Raw genomic sequence first — 20398 nt, 5'->3', positions numbered from 1 at the left:
GTTTTTTTGTCTTCTTTCAAGTGGTATATTGAAGTTTTGCAAAAAAGCCATTTAAAAAAAAAAAATTTAGACTTATGTCACTTAGCATCAAAATATCTTATAAATTTAAAGTCAAAATCAGAAAATGTATTAAAAAGTGTAGTTTTGTTTTCTTTTTCAATAAAACCAGCAATGTTTATAGTTAAAAAATATATTGTTTATTAAATAACTTAAAATAAGTTAAATTTTATTTAATAAATAACAAGGAACGTTTATGTCAAACTTAAAAAAAACTGCTCAACAGTTATCTACATTAAAAATAAATTAAGTGTTTTACAAACAATATTAAATTAGATTTATGAATTTAAAAAAAAATTAAGTTTATATTAAAGTAATTAAAAAAAGGACACAAAACACTATTTATCAAAAATAATACTGTTCTTCAGTCTTTGTTTGCGCATTTTGTAGAGACAACTTCAAATATTATTAAGTAATTTATAATAAAAAATAAAAAAATATAGGAACTTCATTGAATAAGTATGTAGTTACATGGTAACAAAAAGTCATTTCCTTATTAATAATATCAAAAACTTAATTCACGATTTTTGTACGAGTTTTTTTTCAACACCTATCGAACTTAATAACTTTTCAATTTCAAGTAAAAATCTTTATAAAATCCTGGAATTTGATTTTTTTCGAAGAGTTTTAAAAGCCCTTCTTTCTTCGTTGAAGATATACCTTTATCAGAATTTTGTAATGTCTCTAGAAGGATGTTGGGAATGGGTTCGCAAGACCTGGTGTTTAATCTGATTTGAATGCGGCGAAATTCCTTATCGGCGTATGACGTTTTGACATAATAAATCCCAGGTGAATCTTTTTCAAATTTCATTATTTTCATATCAGTCATTTTAATTTTATTTTTTTGGTCATCCATACTGTAGTTTAATCCAATTCGCAAAGATAAGGCTTTTAAGTCAAAGAAAGATGCCTGGTCTAGCTCATTAACTAAGAATGGTTTTCCAGTTTTCTTAGCTGTGCGAATAATGGTAATGTATTGGTCAGGAGTGTAAATCGATCCAGATTTTAAAGTTGTTTTTACGGCACGCTCAATGACAGAATAGGCTGAATCGCCCTCGTTTTGGGTATGTCCTTTAATCAAATATTTATGGGTTATGCTGTTCAAATTAGGAAATATTTGAACAGCATAAGCATACAATGCAATCATAAACTTGTTTTTTTTGCTGTCCACAGCAATTGTCGGAGTAAAACACGACATCAAACGATTGAGTTGAGTTTTCTTGGAGGCTTTTGAGGTACATGAAAACACAAGAACCGATTTCATTTGCTCCCCTTCCGGCCGCGCCCTCGTGCCATACGAAGCAGTTAACTTCCTTGCTCTTCAGCTGACAGATGGTAAAGTTGAAAATGTTAAGCTTCGATACGTAATAAAAATTACTTGACTCTCCTTTGGGACATTGGAGAACAGCCTGCAGGTCATAAACAGCCACGATATTGGTTTCATTTGCAGATTCCTTGTCCCTTTCTTTTTCCTCCCTAGAAAGTATTTTCTCTGCCAAGTGTTCATCATACTTTTCTTGCAGATGTTCTTTATTTTCGCTATTTTCAAAACCAATGCAGTCCTCACATTGGTCTTTCTTAGGATGGTGAAAAGCTATATTGTAGTTATTCACGAATACTTGGTGGAATATTTTATACTTTGCAAAAGGGACTTTTTCAGCTCTGCACTGTTCAACGTAGTTTCGGTGTATCTCCGCAACACTCATACTTCCATCAACGTACTCTTTATTTGAGTTTGCTCTGCAATAATGGCTTGGAATGCGTGGTATTTGATCAATATGATCCTTAATTCCTTTAAGGATACTGTCATTAGTTTTATTCGAAGGGGTGTGCTTACCCCTTAAATCAGATTCGACCATATTAGTGACATATTGGTGTTTTTTATCTAGCACAGTTCTAATAGGCCTGTCGTTAATTCCCAGAGTTGATTTAAAGAAAGTTTTGCAGATTCTAATTCTTGAGTTTTCAATGTTGAAATAAAATGCATTGTTGTTTTGTCGAGGCTTTCTGGTATTGGAAGTAGAACCTTCCTCAACTCGTACTCGGGTATACCTGTATTTAGGTTTTATTTCAATCATTGAAGCTGCAATAAAGTTTCGTTGTTTTTCTGAACATCCATATTCCCAGTATTTGCTGAATAATTTTAATCTGTTCTCTTCATTTATTTTCGATGAACACCCAAGACGGCAATTACACGCAGGACCCATCTTTCTTTCTTCAATTATTCTATGAGTTTTGGAACTAGAAACATACGATTTTCCAAAGTTTCTTGCAATCTTTGCTTTAGTTCTTGTCCATTCGTTTTTACGATTTTTCCTTTTTCGGGAGCTGGGCTTTTCTTTTTCGGTGGAATCTATTTCAACTGGTGTTGGTGTCGGACTTGATGGTTGCAAATCATCCGAAGTTCCCGATGATCCACTTGTACAGTAATTTGGATCTTTGCAGTCATCATCTGCTGAAAAGTCTCCAAGTTCGGAATCTGATGTTGAGTCTGAGGATAAGTCACTTTGAGGATTACTGGTTATTAAACGAAAGCCACTGGTGATGGTGCTACTACATCCTGGAACAGAAGTTTTTTCATCGAAATTTGGGGTATGTGAATTCAACTGAAGGCTTCCAGAAGCTGTATTGTGCTCCATAGCTGTACAGGCTAATTTTGTAGATAAGTCACAGTCGCAGCCAAGAGATGGTACAGTTTTTTCGACGGTTACACTCGTATTGCAAAAATGTTGCGGGACATTTTGATATGATGGGTTTTCATGACTAGAAATTGTCCATTCTTGTGTACTGTTCTTATTTTTACTGCGTGCCAGCTTAACAAGCAATTCTGATCGAGTAGGCAATCTAAAAAAACACACAAATTGTTGATGATAAGATGATAGTCTGTAAGGTAAAATAATTCCTAGGATATTGGTAAAGTGACACTTCTCAAAGTAATAAAAAGATTGTTTCGTTTCATCAACTAGTTTCCTTCCAAGGTAAAATGACTTAACACAAATTGAAACTTTTAACTACAAAAATAATTGACTGAAATTTGGCAGAAAAATGACATAAAACAAAAAGTGTCACTTTTCCAGATGCTATTTTATCACGAATTTATATTTTTTTCCAAGCGAAATGACTTAACGCAAATTTAAACTTTTAACCACAAAAATAATTGAATGAAATTTGGCAGCAAAATGACACGAAACAAAAAGTGTCGTTTTTCCAGAAGCTTATTTATCACGATTTTATATTTTTTTTTAAAGCAAAGTGTTACAAATAAAAAAGTGTCAAAAAAAAAAAACAAAACTTACCGCTTTGTTTCGGTGCAGTCTGACATTTTTTAGTTATGACTTAACTCCAGGAACAAACACAACCACTCACAGTGAAGACTGAGACAAAACTAAGAAAAAGTCATTTTGCTGGAAAAACGATCAGGGATGTTACCATAAATACAAAACGACACTTACGCCCTCTTGATGTCAGTTTCATAGTTAAACTTATGACGGTTTGATAGAAAATTAGTATTTTTTTTTGCGGTTCGTTCTGTATACTCAACTCAAAATCGACAAATTTTGACTTATGTCAGTTTGCTTTTCAAGCGACGATATATATATATTTCTATTTGAAATTAAACACAACTACTTAGCTTTTTTTTGTTTGCTATTCCTCCTTTCTGCTATCCTTATTCTTTCCTTTATTCTTCCCACCTCGAATCCTGTTTAGATTTATTAAATTTCCTTCTTTATATTTTTTTTACTATTAAAATTATCTTCTCCTTCTAAATTTATATCCTCTTTCTTTCCAAAATTCCTCGATCTTTTTTTCAACTCTAGTTTTCGCTTTCAAGGTTCTCCTAAGAGTGCCTTCCAAGCGAAACTTTCTAACTATCCGTCCTCCCTCGTCCATTCCAATCACACACACATACATACAACTCAACCAATCGCTTTCGAGATCGTCGGTCACGGGATTACGGCTTCCTGGAAGCTTGACGCTAACCGAGAAAGCAACCGTTGTAGATTCTCATCGAAACTTTACACTCACACACACAAGCATGGTTTCAACAAGTTGTTGGATGTGTTTCCAAAACTTGCCGAAACGTAATGGCGAGTTCAGACCCCCCCCTTCCAACTAAATTTTCTTTCGAGGAAAATTGAACAAAAAGAGAATCAAATCGAGAAGGAGCCTTAATTAGGCTTTTTCCTACTTCTGTATTATTAACGCGGAATTCGAAGTGGGAAATCAATTAAAATAGGTTTGGATATGTAGAAAGGATTGTTATATAAACTACCATTTTTTTTTTTAAATGTCAAAACTAATTGTTACTATTAAAATTTACCGACGTTAAAACCCATTTTGTACAATTCATAATTTTATGTTAATTTAAATGAGAAATAAAAAATTATATACTATTTAAGTTAATAACATTCGGGACATTTATAACTTTTCGGCTCGTCCGCCGGAATAAAAGATGCTGGAACGCGAGACCGCCCGTCCGCGTATCAATTTCGGAATCACCCGTTCCATTTGGTCATCATGATCGCTGGAACACCTGTTTTATTGCTTATGCAACATATTGGCTACGTACACCACTGGCTGATGGAACCATGGTTGCCCTCAACTTCACTAATATTTTGCAGCAGCAAAGAAGGTAGAATAGGGAAGTCAAGGAATCGAAGGCTAGTCATTGTTGCGGTAAATTTTACCGTAACAAATCCCACCCTTTCCTCCCAAGAAATGTGTTTACTTTTCGAAAAAAGTAAACCATTTCTTAAGGTTGACTCTAGGAAAAAAAAGGTTTTCAAAAGTTAAGGTTGACGACACAACATAAGGTTTCCATCATAAAAGTAATGAAATAAAAATAAAAAAAATATGGCACGTTCAAAAAAGTTCTTAATATAAAAATTAATGACAAAAAAAAAACGAAGTTAAAAAAAAAAACAAAACAAAAAAAATAAAGGGACTTAACAATCAATATCAACATAAGGTTTTAAATCCTTTACGTGCCACGTCCCTCGATCCTTACCCTTTTCGTCAATTAGTAAATATGTCCAAGGTGAAACACGTTTACTGATTTTAAAAGGTCCCACAAACTTGGTGGCTAACTTCGCCGCGTAATAGTTTGCGGCGTCAGATAACGTAAAGTTACGTCGCCAAACCAATTCGTTCGGGAGATATTGCACATCTCTCCGACGAAGGTTATAATTTTTCGCCGTGATTTTGCTCGCTAACTCTAACCTTTTTCCTATCTCTTCCCTAAGCTTCCTAAATTGTTCTTTAGTATCCACCGTATTATCGCCCCTAACATACGGAGTGGTGGTTAAGGAGTCGTTTCCAAAAGTCACCATTCCTCGACCAAAATTTTCGTAATACTGCACGCCACCTTCGCCAACTGCGAATCCCAAGACCTATGGTTATCACTCACATATGCCCTAAGTGTCGTTTTCAAAATTTGGTTAATTCGTTCTGCTGGATTTGCCTGTGGGTGGTAATGCGCTGTAAACCTAATAATTAAACCATAACTATCACACAGAGATTTTAATTCCTTGCTTTTAAACTGGGGCCCATTATCACAAATAACGAACTTGGGTACGCCGAATAATAAAAAGACATTGTCTTCCAATTCCTTACAAACGGATTTTGCAGTTGCGGATCGCAAAGGAAACAACAACGGAAATTTGGTGAAATAATCAACAACCGTTAAAATATACATATAACCCCTACTAGACTTAGGAAGTGGTCCTACCAAATCAATACACAACATTTCCCACGGATTAGTAACTCCTTTCCTCTCCGTCATCAACCCAGCCGGTTTTTCATTAACTGGTTTCACACTCTGACAAATCTTACAATTTCTGACGTACTTAGTAATATCTGACCTCATTTTTGGCCAGTAATATTTTTCTCCTACCCTAGCGAAAGTTTTCTTTACCCCCATGTGCCCCGCTAACGGATGGTCATGATTTTCTTCTAAAATCTTTTTCCTATCGCTTTTTGGAATAACTAACTTCCACTCATTATTAGTTTGATGAACTACTATATGATTTGGTTTTATAAACTTAAATAATTTTCCCTGTTCTACTCGCCATGTTGGAAAAGATAACGGATTCTTTTCCACCTCTCCTATCATTTTTCCTATCCATGGATCAGTTGTGGACTCTGAAATCCCTGATAAAACAGGAACGCTTCTCGAAAGCATGTCGGGCACCACATGATCTTTTCCCTTCCTATGAATAATATCGAATTCAAATTGCTGCATACGAACAGCCCATCTTGCCAGCCTTCCTGCTGGATCCTTTAATTTGCTCAGCCAAATCAGAGAATGATGGTCAGTTATGACTCTAAACCTCACCCCTTCCAGATATGGCCGCAATTTCTCTATTGCCCACAGAACAGCTAAGCACTCTTTTTCTGTGGTCGAATAGTTTCTCTCATTCCTATTTAGTGATCTACTTAAATAGCAAATCACCTTTTCTCCCTCCTCAAAATCCTGCGTTAGGACTGCCCCAATCCCAAAATCAGAAGCATCTGTCTGAACGACAAACGTCTTAGTAAAATCCGGACACGTTAGGATTGGTGCCGCCACTAAACACTCCTTAGCTTTTCTAAAACTTTCCTCGCATTCCTTACTCCAATTAAACTTTTTATCTTTCTTTAAAAGATCGGTTAACGGTTTTACTAAACTTGCAAAGTTTGGAATAAATCTCCTATACCAAGATGACGTTCCGATGAAACTCCTAACTTCCTTAATGTTCTTTGGTGAGGGGATACCAATCATACTTTCAATTTTCTCAGGATCCATGTGAAGACCATTTTTGTCTACGACATAACCCAAAAATTTTAGTGATGGCCTAACAAAATTACATTTTTCCCTACCTACTTTTAAGCCTGCTTTAATTAACCTATTGAAAACCTCATTTAAAACTTCCATATGTTTTTCAAAAGTGTCTGTCACGATGATAATATCATCGAGATAGACGAAGACAAATGGTTCTAACTCTGCTCCTAAAACCGTATCTATAAATCTTTGCCATGTTGCGGGTGCATTATGCAACCCGAACGGCATCCTTAAAAACTGAAATAAACCCCTACCTGGAACTGTGAAAGCAGTATACTTCCGGGAATCTTTTTCAACTGGGATCTGCCAATATGCAGATTTAATGTCCAGTGAACTTAAAAACCTAGCGTTATTCAACTTATCTAAGATGGCTGTAATATACGGCAGAGGGTAAGCATCCCTATCCGTGACCTCATTCAGTTTCCTATAATCTACACAAAACCTGTACGAGCCATCTTTTTAATCATGACAATGGGAGAAGCCCATGGACTATTTGATTTTTCTATCACCCCGTCTTTTAGCATTTCCTCTAACTCCTTATCTATGAAAGACTGAACTACGGGGGAAACCGGATAGTACCGTTGCTTAATAGGTTCAGCTTTCGTCCTAATTTTGTGCTCCACCATCTGTGTGCACCCTAACCCTTCAGGCATTTCGCTAAAAACTTTTTCTAAAAATATATCTAATTCCCTACTCTGTGTCTGCGTTAAGTGATCCGCCGTGGTAATCGAAGACAACGAACTTTCATTCGAAAATGTCCACTCTCCTGATTTTAAATCCGGGACTATTCCCGATAGAGCCCAAAAATCAGCTCCTAAAATCAGTTTGTGGGGAAGGCGGGGAATAACGAGACATTCCATCAAAACTACCTTTCCTTTTATCTTAATTGGAATTGAAATCTTTCCTTCTACTCCTATACCTGCACCATCCGCTAAAATGACTTTCCCTAAATCTGATTTCCCTAACTGTATCCCTACTTTTTCTAAAATTTCCCATCCGTCTCTACCGATAATTGTGCGTGAAGCACCTGAATCTAAGAGTCCTAACATTCGAATACCATAAATTTCAACGCCAACATATGGCCGTTGATCCCTACCTTCTTGCTCGAGTGTGAAACCTACATTAATAATCTCCGACTGGTTACCAGCAGGTAACCCTCCTAACGCTTTTGAACTTCTCGCCCTGCTGACTCGAGAGTTCGTTGCCCGTTTCCCGAGCACTGTTGGCAGTTACTTCGTATAACTCCAACTCTCCCACATCCATAGCAACGCCTAACAGCGGAACACCTATTAGCAAAATGGCCCACTCCATTGCATTTATAACACCTTGCTTCCTGTCCTGTACTATTCTGAGCAATCCTATTCCTATGAGAAGAATTTTGTTGCCTATTCCTACTTTGAAATAGATTCGACCTCTGACCCTGTTGAACAACTTGTCTATTTTGTGAAACAATCGAAACTGAAGCATAATCCACGCCTACATAAGCTAAATCTGGTTCTAAGAGATTTCTACTTCTACTATTTGGTGGGGGAACGTATGATTCTACGTTGGCCCTAACCGCTTCCAAATCTCTTCCTAATGCCACTAAATCTGAAACACAATTGGGTCTAGCCAAACCAAGTTGTGTCTGGTAGAAAGGTGTCAAATTCCGCTGAATCATTGACAACTTCCTCCGCTCAGATATTGGTTCGGAAAGCCGACCAAACAAATTCTGCATCGTTGCCACGTAGACCCCAATGGACTCATTTTGGCCTTGTGTGCGATGCCTTATCTCATCTAGTAAACAATCATCGTAATTCGGTGGCAAAAACTCCAGTTTCAATTCCCTGACAAGTTCTGGCCACGAATTTACGGAAAGCCTAACTGCCCTAAACCATATCATTGCTTTTCCTTCAAATAGCTCTGTCGCGGACCTAAAAAGTTGCGCTTCCTTGACCCCACGGGATATTCACATTTCCTCAACCTTTTCTAGAAATGAGTTCAAGGAGGCGCCACAGCGTTCACCAGTGAACTTCAAGTTCCATTTGTAAATCTGCTCACTCTTATTTGGATTCAGAACAACCTGCTCTACAATTCTGTTTTCTAACCTACCACTATCATTTCTACCATCAATCCTACCATCTGTCATTCCTGAGTCCTTCGATGTACTCATCAACTTGTTTTGAGATTCAGCTGAACGCTGTTTCTCGGCCATTACTAAGTCATTACTATTTTGTTGTTTTTGTTTTCTAATAATTTCCTCATCCCTTTCTTCGTCATCATCTTCTTCACTATCCTCATCATCATCTCCCTCTAGGCCAGCCATTGCCATCACTAATTTATTCTTCAGAGCAAGCTTGCTCTTCTCCTGACTTTCATTTTCTGGTATAGACCTATCTAACCTACGTAATCCCCACTCTATCTTCGTTACTATTTTCAAATATTATTTTGAAGTTTCCGACTTCGGAGGTTTTTCTAAAAGTTTTTCTAATTCCTCCAGCTTCTTCTCTACCGCCAACTGATCTTGTTCAAAATTGAACTTGTAAGCGGGAGCTACAAAAGAATTTCTACGTTCTAACTTGGTGGCAGCCCTAAGCGCTTTGCGCATCTCATCTACCGTCCCTATTGGCAAACCTCGCCACTCCATCTCGTATGCGAGTTCATCTTGCGATAATCTATTGACCTCCATTGCAAATATAAAATAAATAAAACAAAATACCACACTAAAATTTTTAAATTAAAGAATCGAAAACCCTATTTTCGTATTTACAAAATAATAATGAAAATTAAATTTCTCAAATTGTTGAAAACAAAATTAAAAAAACGATGAAAAGAAATGTATGCTAATTTGAAAAAAAAACAATAACTAAAAAATTTAAATGAATTAAAAAAATTTAAGGAAGTAAGAAAAAGCACGTCGGTAATCCTATTAAAATTTTAAATTTTAAAACTAGGTACGAAAATATTAAAATTTGAGAAAAAAAATATCCTTTATAATTTTCACTTAAGTCCGTCCAAAATCCTAATTAAAATTCACTAATAAAAATCTAAAAAAAAACTTTAAAAATGTTACTAAGAAAAATGTTGATTTACTAAAGTGGGAACACTTAATGAAATATACTTAATATATACCTAATCAATGCAACAAAAACCACTGCCACGAATAAGAAAGAGACAACTCTATTATAAATTAATTTCCAATTATTGCCAAAAGGAATTATAATAAATGGAAATTAAATAATCAATTTAAAAAATGAATACAAAAATTAAAAATTCAATAAAAACTAAATCAATAAAAAATCAAAATCAATAAATATAATGGAAAAAACAGAACCACCTTACTCTTTGTTTTTGTTCTTTTTGTTTCCCTTTCCCTTTGTGCCACCACACCGACGATGTCAAGCTAGCGCTTCTCTGCTCCAAAAACACTTCACCTAGGAGAAAAAGACTTTAGTACAGACCTTAAGCCTAGTACATACTTTCTCGTGAAGTGAACGTTCGCCAGTGGAGAAAGTGAACTTTTGACATTGCTCACTGGTACACACTTGTGAGTACACTTCAACTTCATCAGTTGAATCTTCAAATAGGTATTCTATTTCATATGACACCATTTTAACTTTTTTTTTAGAACAACTCGCAAGCAGCCACAAACTTTAAAATGCGGAAACCAAATGTCAAAGCTTCACCAACAGTTCCCCTACATTTTGCACGTGAATTGCCCGTGAACGAAAATTCTCCACTTTGTTCTCCACTCAGCTTCACGAGCAAGTTCACGGGTGAACCAAAAATTGAAATTTGTATGGGTTCACGAGATGGTTCACAAGTATGTACTAGGCTTTAAACAGTAAAGCCTAGTACATACTTCCTCGTGAAGTGAACGTTCGCCAGTGGAGAAAGTGAACTTTTGACATTGCTCACTGGTACACACTTGTGAGTACACGTTGTAAAATGCGGAAACCAAATGTCAAAGCTTCACCAACAGTTCCCGTACATTTTGCACGTGAATTGCCCGTGAACGAAAACTCTCCACTTTGTTCTCCACTCAGCTTCACGAGCAAGTTCACGGGTGAACCAAAAACTGAAATTTGTATGGGTTCACGAGATAGTTCACAAGTATGTACTAGGCTTAAATAAAAAAGGAACAATTTTTTTTTGCACCGAAACACAAAAACAACACTTCCTATAGACAGGATTTAATTTGAGAATAATTTCACTGCACTTCTTGTAGGTATTTATTTTTCTTCGAAGAAATCCCAACACGTTGGGCGCCAAAATTGTTGCAATATTTTCTTCCTTTAACCACAACCGAGAATATTATTTATGAACAATCGAAATTAATTAAACCAAAAAAAATGTGCAACCAGCACCGCGCAAGCTAAGTTCGATTATGCTTATGAGCTGTCACAATCGAACGAAGAACAAAGAGAAGAGAAAATAAAATTGCAACAACAACTGCAATTCCCATGCAGCTCACCGGCTAGTCAGCTGGGGTGGGTTCTTTCGAAGAAAATTTTTGTATACTTTTAATAAACTGGAATTGATTGTTGAATTAATTCAGTTTATCAAATGGAAATATATATTTGTACACTAGGGTGCAAAAGAAAATGATAGGGCGCCAGGAATTTTTTTTTGTATATTTAGAAAATTCCAAAACTAATGAAATAGAAGATTTAGGTGAATAAAAAAATAGAAATGGATATATTTGACTATATGTATTTTATTTAACTTTATTTTGGGAAACCGTGGGATAGAAAATCCCTGGATTAAAACCCAAAAATTTTTTCGAATTGAAAGGCACAAAAAAATTATAATTTATAAATGGCCGTTGTATTGAAATACAACCAAGTGAAAATGTTAAAAGTAATTACAAAAAAAAATGGGTCTTTACGAATTAACCGAAAAATGAAAAACGCACTACGATAGAAATATATATATATTTCGAAATTATGAGTATATATATGTATATATTTCTATTTGAAATTAAACACAACTACTTAGCTTTTTTTTGTTTGCTATTCCTCCTTTCTGCTATCCTTATTCTTTCCTTTATTCTTCCCACCTCGAATCCTGTTTAGATTTATTAAATTTCCTTCTTTATATTTTTTTTACTATTAAAATTATCTTCTCCTTCTAAATTTATATCCTCTTTCTTTCCAAAATTCCTCGATCTTTTTTTCAACTCTAGTTTTCGCTTTCAAGGTTCTCCTAAGAGTGCCTTCCAAGCGAAACTTTCTAACTATCCGTCCTCCCTCGTCCATTCCAATCACACACACATACATACAACTCAACCAATCGCTTTCGAGATCGTCGGTCACGGGATTACGGCTTCCTGGAAGCTTGACGCTAACCGAGAAAGCAACCGTTGTAGATTCTCATCGAAACTTTACACTCACACACACAAGCATGGTTTCAACAAGTTGTTGGATGTGTTTCCAAAACTTGCCGAAACGTAATGGCGAGTTCAGACCCCCCCCTTCCAACTAAATTTTCTTTCGAGGAAAATTGAACAAAAAGAGAATCAAATCGAGAAGGAGCCTTAATTAGGCTTTTTCCTACTTCTGTATTATTAACGCGGAATTCGAAGTGGGAAATCAATTAAAATAGGTTTGGATATGTAGAAAGGATTGTTATATAAACTACCATTTTTTTTTTTAAATGTCAAAACTAATTGTTACTATTAAAATTTACCGACGTTAAAACCCATTTTGTACAATTCATAATTTTATGTTAATTTAAATGAGAAATAAAAAATTATATACTATTTAAGTTAATAACATTCGGGACATTTATAACTTTTCGGCTCGTCCGCCGGAATAAAAGATGCTGGAACGCGAGACCGCCCGTCCGCGTATCAATTTCGGAATCACCCGTTCCATTTGGTCATCATGATCGCTGGAACACCTGTTTTATTGCTTATGCAACATATTGGCTACGTACACCACTGGCTGATGGAACCATGGTTGCCCTCAACTTCACCAAAGGGAAGTCAAGGAATCGAAGGCTAGTCATTGTTGCGGTAAATTTTACCGTAACACTATTCAGCCCATCAGCAAAAAAATTCGAATCCTCCTCACCCTCTAATTTGTCAGCACATTGCACTTTCGTCCCTTCTGTTCAAAGTCATGCCAACGCCAATTAAATACGTTATTAACTTACTTAAGGCAGCGCTACAGTCCTGTGTGAACTAGGGCCTCATTTAACAAACTTTTCTATCTAGCTCCGTCCCTAGCTAGATGTCTCCAGTTTCACGCTCCAAGTTGGGTGAGGTCACTTTCCATTTGTGCGCTCCACCTGATTCGCGGTCTTTCTTTACTGCGCTATCCTATGGGTGTGGATTCGAAGACTTTCCTGGCGGAAGCATTGGTTTTCATGCGTTAAGCCATCTAAGTCGTTGGACTTTTACCCTTCTGGCTAAGTCAAAATCGCTGTACAGCCTGTACAGCTCGTCGTTCCTTTTTTTCCTCCGATCCCCTTTGATGCTTACTGGACCGTAGATCCCACGAAGAATTTTTCTCTCGAAACGACTTATCCCCTCTTGACATAGTCCATGCTTCTACAATGTATAGCAGGACGGGGATGATGAGGTTCTTATGTAGCAACACTTTTTTCCCTTGAGAGAGGATTGCCTTTTAAGCCCAAAGAAACAGCCGTTAGTAAGAGAAGATTCTTGGTTTGGTCTCAGCGCTGGTGTTGTTTTCTGCATTTACAGCGGAGCCTAGGTAGTCGAAGTCCTTGACTACCTCAAAGTTACATCTATCGGTGGTGACGTTTTAACCAAGAAGTCGGTGTTGTAAATACTTTTTTGACGGCAGCATGTACTTTGTTTAGTCCTCATTAACCTACAAACCCATTTTTTCCGCCTCTGCCTAAATACTCACAAAAGCCCCATTGACATCACCCTGAGTTCTTCCGATTATGTCAATGTCATCAGCATATGATAGTAATTGGACAGACTTTTGAAAGATAGTGCCTCTAGTGTTGACGTGGGAGCTCTACACTTTTCAAGTACGATGTTACAAAATTCGCATGACATCTCATCACCTTGCCTAAAGCCTTTTTTGACATCGAAAGGTTCGGTTAAGTTGTTTCCAACCTTTATGAGGCAGCGTAAATTCCATGGTCTTCCTGCACAAACGGACAGGATCTTCCGTAATGTTAATATTTCATCGACTGTGGACTTTCCTGATCCAAAACCACACTGATAAGGTCCTATCAGGTTGTTGACGATGGGCATTAGACGTTCACATATTAAGACAGAGAAGATTTTGTAGACGATGTTAAGTATAGACTGATTCCTCTATAGTTGGTGCAGTTTAAAGGGTCTTCTTTTTTCAGGATCGGTCAAATAATTTTGAGATTCCATTTATAGGCATGCTTTCTTCCGACCATATCTTACAGAGAAGTTGGTGCATGCTCCTAACCAACTTATCTCCAGCTGCTTTGAAAAGCTCCGCACTCAAGCCATCTGCTTTAGTGGCTTTGTTAGACTTCAGCTTAGATATGGCAATGTCTACTTCGTCTTAGTCGGGAGGACGGGATTGTTGAATTTCGTCGTCTATGTTAAATGGATCATTCTGCCTGACAGCGGAATAAGGCTCGTCGGTGCCGTTATACAGTCTGCAGAAGTGGTCCTTCCATATCCTCAGAATTGACTGCGGTTCCACTAAGATGATCCACTTTTGTCTTTGCCGCCTTCGGTTCTAGGTTTATGTACTTGTGAATTTCGTTTCATCTGTTCATAAAACTTCATAACTGCCTTTAAACCTCTCAACATATTCGACCGTACGCTTCTCATGCCCTCTCCTTTTCCTTCTGAAAAGTCAGTGTTCCTCTAGGTTCTTCTGCTCATAGAGGTCATTAGTATCTCTCATCCCTTTATGCAGCACCATTTTGCGTGCCTGTTGTTTGGCTGCATTTGCCTGCCGACATTCCTCATTAAACCAGGGGTTCCTTGTTTTTGGTTGTTGGCTGCAGAGAACTTCGAGATAGGTTAATTGTTACTAGGTAGAAAAAGGATTTGGCCATCTCTTGCGATTGTAGCCGTTCGACGTTGTACCTTCTCCCAGCATCCCCCTGTTTTGCCTTGGGTGTGGAAACCCGAAGTGTTACCTTGGTTGGAATGAGGTATTGATTCAAGTTGGTGTTAGCTCCTCGGAAAGTTTGGACATCCATGATGATGGAAGCGTGTCTGGCGTTGATTGATCTGGAGAAGTCCAAGTTTCTTTGTGGATGTTGAGTTGTGGAAAACGCGTACTGGTTACGATGACGTTTCGACCCGCAGCAAAATCTATGAGCCTGAATCCGTTGTCGGAAGTGTTGTCGTGCAGGCTGTTTTTCCCGATTATTCCACCAAACATGTCTTCCCTTCGTAGCTTGGCATTAAAATCGGCCTATAAAATTTTAACATCGTAGATAGGACACTGCTCATAGTTTTGTCTAAGAGCTCGAAGAACTTATCTTTGACGTTGTCATCCTTCTCTTCTGTGGAGCGTGCGCACATATCAGGCTAACATTGCCGAATTTAGCCTTGGTGCGGATGGTCTTTAAGAACTCGTTAATGCACCTGAAGCTCAAGACTTGTAGCCTAACTCCTCCAATAACAAAGCCGCACCCAAATAAGCACTGTTTGTTTGATTAAATATCAACTTAAGAAGTATGTCGAAGATCGGAAGCTTCTTAATGACCAATAGATCCAATGGTTATCTCATCGTTCACCTCACTTAACAGTAGAGCAAATCTTTACATTGATTTGGAGATTTTGCGCGTGATATTTCTTATTAAAAATGCGTTTCTTGGTTTAGACGAATTCCTCCTTTAAATTAGAAATTACCTTTCGGAAAGTTCAGCAATGAAATTCAGGAATGAAAACCACAAAATACGAGTAAAACGGTAACAGAATACACTCCTTAGTGCGAAGTAACCACTTTCGATCTTGTGGTCTTACACCTTTTAATTCTTTCTTTAGGGGCATGTAAAATATGAGCTCTTAGCCAACGCTTCACAATTGTTTCTATACCTTAAAGAAAATTTCGTGAAGAGCTTATCCTCGACCTACTGCATTGAATTTAATCATAGAACATTTCCTGAAAACGCAACTACATTCGATAACATCGTTTTAATTGCACAAAAAAAATGTTATTTAGAGAACTATTGACTAGTGACTTAGAAGTCTCAACCATTCCTATGTTTGAGTAATATCGGGGATGGAGAGGACCTACAATTTATAAGGTGGATCTAACAGCTTATTTGTGAAAGGTCTTTTTATGAAAAGAACTACTGTTGAACTATTTGTTAATTCTTCGCAAGAGTCAGTACCCGTAAAAAGAAACTTCAGATAGCACAGGCAGCGGTTGAACCCAAGACCTTTCGACCTTTTTGCTAACAGGTATTACTTCTGCATCAACAAATACCGTTTTAATTGTAAATGGCATGTTTTCTTCTTTAAAATAAACGAAATTTAAATGTATTCATTTCCTTTAAAGTATAATAAAGCTTAACTGATTCTGAGTTGACATTATAGTTTATTTTACTTTCGTTTTACTTCTTCATTGTAAGCTCCACTAGTTGATTTACTATGTTGGATAAGGTTTAAGTAAAGCAATTAACGAAACAATTTAATTCAATAAAACATTAGAAAATCATTAAAAATTGATGCACACAATATTTAGAACGGTGAATCCTTGTAACGCAACCCTTTGGCTCAATAATTTTAGTTACTTTTTCTAATCCAAAACGTTATGTTGTCCTTTCAAAAAAACTTAATAATCGCACTATTGGCTATTGCGGTAACTTCCTCTCTCAAATTTGATATAATAGAACAAAAACATTCAAACTTGATGAAATGTCTCCACGCTCTTCTTCACCAAGGAAATATTGATGAAAATGTTGATTTTACAAAAACTTATGGAATATTTGTGCACGATGACGAATCCTTTAAAAATAAGTTGATTTTTGGTGATATGATCAATGAATTTGTGGCAACTTCAACCAATACCACTTATCCGATGGATCGCTCACGATTGCCGTCGTCTGAATATAAAATTCACACTCAGATTCTTTTCGTTGATTCAGTGAAAACTTTCAAGTAAAATTTAAGACATAACATAATCTTCTTTTGAATTTTAAGCACCTTTTTCTCGACAGTCTTTTAGTTCGAAACATACGAAACACTACATTTGAAAAATCTGGACTATATCAAAAATACTTTGTTCTACTACCAAATTCCACGAGTTGCATGGAAACGGTTATTGGAGAAATTTTGAGTTCGTGCCTAAATCTGTTAATTACCGATGTGAATATTCTAATTGAGGATCATCAAGGGAATGTGAATGTTTACACATATTTCCCTTGCACTCCGAGAAGTTGCAGAAACAGCACTCCAGTGTTTTACAATCGTTTCAAAAATGACAAATTTCTGTTCAAGGAAATGGTTTTTCCAAATAAAAATAAAAATTTGTGGAAGTGTCCTCTCAAGGCAATAGTTTGGCACAACGAACCGTTAGTAAATGTTCGTAAAAATCGAATTGATGGGATAGAAATTTCATTTTTGAACATTCTTGCTGGTTTGATGAATTTTTCTGTTGAACTTGTGATGTCTCCAGATGGAAGAGGTGATGTTCTAAAAGACGGAACTACATTAGGAGCTTTTAGGATGGTATATAAGACAAGATAGGGTTTTTTCAACTTTGAAACATACTTTCTTGCAGATTGATGATGGCCAAGCGGATTTAATGTTCGGTGGAAACATTTGCTCCCAAGAAAGATCAACTTTCTTGGCAAGTACTAAGGAGTATTTAGTAACAAAACTGGATTTTGTCCTGAAACCTACAAGAATTTATAGTGCTTTTGAAATATTATTCATTCCCTTCGATGTCTCAACTTGGGTTTCTATTGTGTTGATAATCGTTACAAAGTGGACGTGGACATTTGTGATGAAAAAATATATTGGACGCAAGGCAGCAACTTTCTCCAAAGGACAAGCCTTAAGGTTTCAAATAGTTTCTTGGCTATTTGGAACATTCATCTTGCGCTGTTTGTATGAGGGCTCAATGTTCAAATTCTTTTATGATCGTCCCTATAGAAAGCCACCAAGGAATATTGAAGAATTGCTAACTGAGGGTTATTTCATAGTAACGAGAGATGGCAATGATTTTTTTTTCCAAACATTAGAGCTCCGATTCGGACATTTGAATGATAGTTTCTTATTTGAAGAACATTGGTCAGGAGTAGTGGACAAGTTTCATAACTCTTCATATGAGAAACTTGCTTTGCTAGCATTCACAGATTTTGTTCCCTATGACGAAGTAACATTGGGACATGGCCAACGCCACAAGAAATATCAAACAACTGAATTTCCTGCTATAAATATTAATATGTGTGGAAATTTACAAAAATTTTCATGTCTTACCGAAGAAATAAACCGAAGAATTAATCAATTGACAACTGCTGGTCTGTTGGAAAAGATTTTCAAAGTAAATCGTGGTCAAAGTGTTTGGAGTCGCAATAGTTCGGCGAATTTGTTATCACTTAATCAATTATTGGGAATATTTCAGTGCCTTGTTATTTCTTGCAGTACGAGTATTTTGGTTTTCTTGTTGGAAACGTTTTCAAAACATAATAAGTTTTTGAGGAAATTATTAAACATATTGCACTAAGAAAATTCAAGTTTTTAACGCTTGAGTTCAATTAAGTATCATAAAAATGGTCGAAAATTATTAATTTTTGTTATTTTAAAACTTCAATTCAATAAAATTTGATACCTTAAGTCTGACGGTAATTGTTTATTAAATCTGAATATAAAATAATACGTTAAATAAATGTTTCAGACTCCAATCTAAGAGTGAGAACCGTCACCTGCAAGAGACTGTACATCATACAGCTGTTCTTGGTGCTATGAAGGGTAAAATCTTTTCTATCTACCAAACTGAATCAAACCGAAGGTGGAGCAATTTACCCAACTGCATTATATCTAGGAAGATATGGCCCACCTATAACAAAACCCGTACGACGATCTTCTATGCAGGCTAAGGCAAGACATAGGATTGTTGCGGTTTGTACCGGACATTGGCCTAAAGGAGTTCATGCTGAGAAGTTGGGTATCTCTTACAACACCTTTTGGCGTAGTTGTAGTGGCCAAAGAGAAAGTGAATAGATAATCCATTTCCTCTGCAAATGTTCTGCTTTGGCAAACACTAGAATGAAATACTTTGGAAAAGCATTCTTTCACGAACTTGATGAGGTATCTGAGACAGAGATTAGAGACCTTATCTTTGTCCAATGTGACAAAATGGCTCTAACATAATCGCTATGAAGCTTCTCTATAAATCTTTCTCTTACAATCAAAGGTCAAACGAGTTTTTGGCATCAAAACGGCGGGCGCACTACAGCGCTAATTGGATCTTAGACTAGGTTGCCTTGAGATCGTCTTTTCTACCTACCTAACTCTGAAAAGACCCCATTGCAAGATACACTAGATGAAATCCCAATTGATTTTGTTTAAGTATTCAAAAATGATCATAAAACTATAGAATTACTCCTTATTTTCGACGCCACACACCAAATAGATTGTTGACTTCCCATATGAAGTAATTGTAATGGGTCCGATTTGTCAAATTGAAAATTTTGACATTTCTCGACATTTCAAGGTCCCTAGAGTCGAAATAAAAGATTTTTAGAAAGATGTCTGTGCGTGCGTGTGTACGTACGTTGGTACATTCGTACGTCCGTACGTTCGCTCCGTTTTTTCGTCCTCGTAGCTCAAGAACCAGAAGAGATATCAACTTCAAATAAATTTTGTTACACAGATAATAAGGCAGAAAGATGCAGAAAGGGCTCTCAAGAAAATTGCGTAAGTGGTTTTTTTTACCATAGAAGTTTGAAAAAAAGGTGCAAATTTTGGATAACCCTAAATATCTTACGAACCAAAAAGGCTAGAGACTTAAATTAAATTTTATATAATATTATTGTAACGTGATATCAAACAAGTACATTTTTTGAAAAAAATCCATCTAACTGTTTTTTTTATAAATCAAAAAAATGAAAAAAAAAATTTGTCACCTCCAAAATTTTACGACTTAAATATGATTTCATTTCTAAAACAAGTTTGTGCAACAAAGAATAATGTTTTCGACATCTGATAAAATTTTGAGAAAAATCGAATTGACAGCTTTTTTTATAAAAAATAAAACTCTAAAAAAAAACAGTACTAAAACTTGGTAAAAATTCCCTTTGGACTCAAATAGCTTTTCAAAAATTAAAAATATTGGCTATAAACTTATTTTATTTCACAGAAAATATTGTTTTCGATATTCAGTAATTTGTATACAAAAATTCAACAGTCCGGTTTTTCATAAGAAATAAAATCTACAAAAAATAGTACGCAAATTTGTTAAGAATTGATACGAGCAAGACAAATCGACAGACGGGATGGGAAGTTATCAGTGTGGGTCGCATCCCAGCCTCTTTTTACAATTTAAAATTATTTCCCAATTTACTGATTAAAAATGTCTATTTATAGAAAAAAAATCAGCATTTTTAAAATCA

The 20398-nt window shown here is 36.1% G+C and overlaps 2 protein-coding genes across 2 annotated transcripts; one reads left to right on the top strand and one right to left on the bottom strand.

The window, feature by feature from the left end:
• Window positions 1-441: 441 nt before the first annotated feature.
• Window positions 442-3580, bottom strand: LOC129940814 (uncharacterized). Its single transcript, XM_056049312.1, has 2 exons — window positions 3354-3580; window positions 442-2901 (listed from the first exon to the last, which is right to left on the bottom strand). Exons 1-2 carry the CDS (start codon window positions 3377-3379, stop codon window positions 1164-1166), a joined length of 1764 nt encoding a protein of 587 aa, XP_055905287.1. The 5' UTR covers window positions 3380-3580; the 3' UTR covers window positions 442-1163.
• Window positions 3581-16815: 13235 nt separating this feature from the next.
• On the top strand, window positions 16816-18510 carry LOC129953798 (uncharacterized). Its single transcript, XM_056067266.1, has 3 exons — window positions 16816-16940; window positions 17000-17510; window positions 17563-18510. The coding sequence occupies exons 1-3, from the start codon at window positions 16816-16818 to the stop codon at window positions 18508-18510; spliced, it is 1584 nt and encodes a 527-aa protein (XP_055923241.1).
• The last annotated feature ends 1888 nt before the right edge of the window (window positions 18511-20398 follow it).

Source organism: Eupeodes corollae, chromosome 1 (assembly GCF_945859685.1).
Source record: "Eupeodes corollae chromosome 1, idEupCoro1.1, whole genome shotgun sequence".
NCBI classification, from domain to species: domain Eukaryota; kingdom Metazoa; phylum Arthropoda; class Insecta; order Diptera; family Syrphidae; genus Eupeodes; species Eupeodes corollae.
The sequence above is the reverse complement of the archived record's forward strand: the minus strand, read 5'-3'. Positions and strand labels throughout refer to the sequence as shown.

Bases quoted from the DNA above. Each gene is read 5' to 3' on its own strand.
- LOC129940814 (XM_056049312.1), bottom strand. From the start codon at position 3,379: ATGTCAGACTGCACCGAAACAAAGCG. The intron at 2,902-3,353 runs GTAAGTTTTGTT...GTGTTTTTTTAG, and splicing joins GACTGCACCGAAACAAAGCG to ATTGCCTACTCGATCAGAAT.
- LOC129953798 (XM_056067266.1), top strand. From the start codon at position 16,816: ATGATCAATGAATTTGTGGCAACTTCAACCAATACCACTTATCCGATG. The intron at 16,941-16,999 runs GTAAAATTTAAG...TTTTCTCGACAG, and splicing joins GATTCAGTGAAAACTTTCAA to TCTTTTAGTTCGAAACATAC. The intron at 17,511-17,562 runs GTATATAAGACA...ACTTTCTTGCAG, and splicing joins CATTAGGAGCTTTTAGGATG to ATTGATGATGGCCAAGCGGA.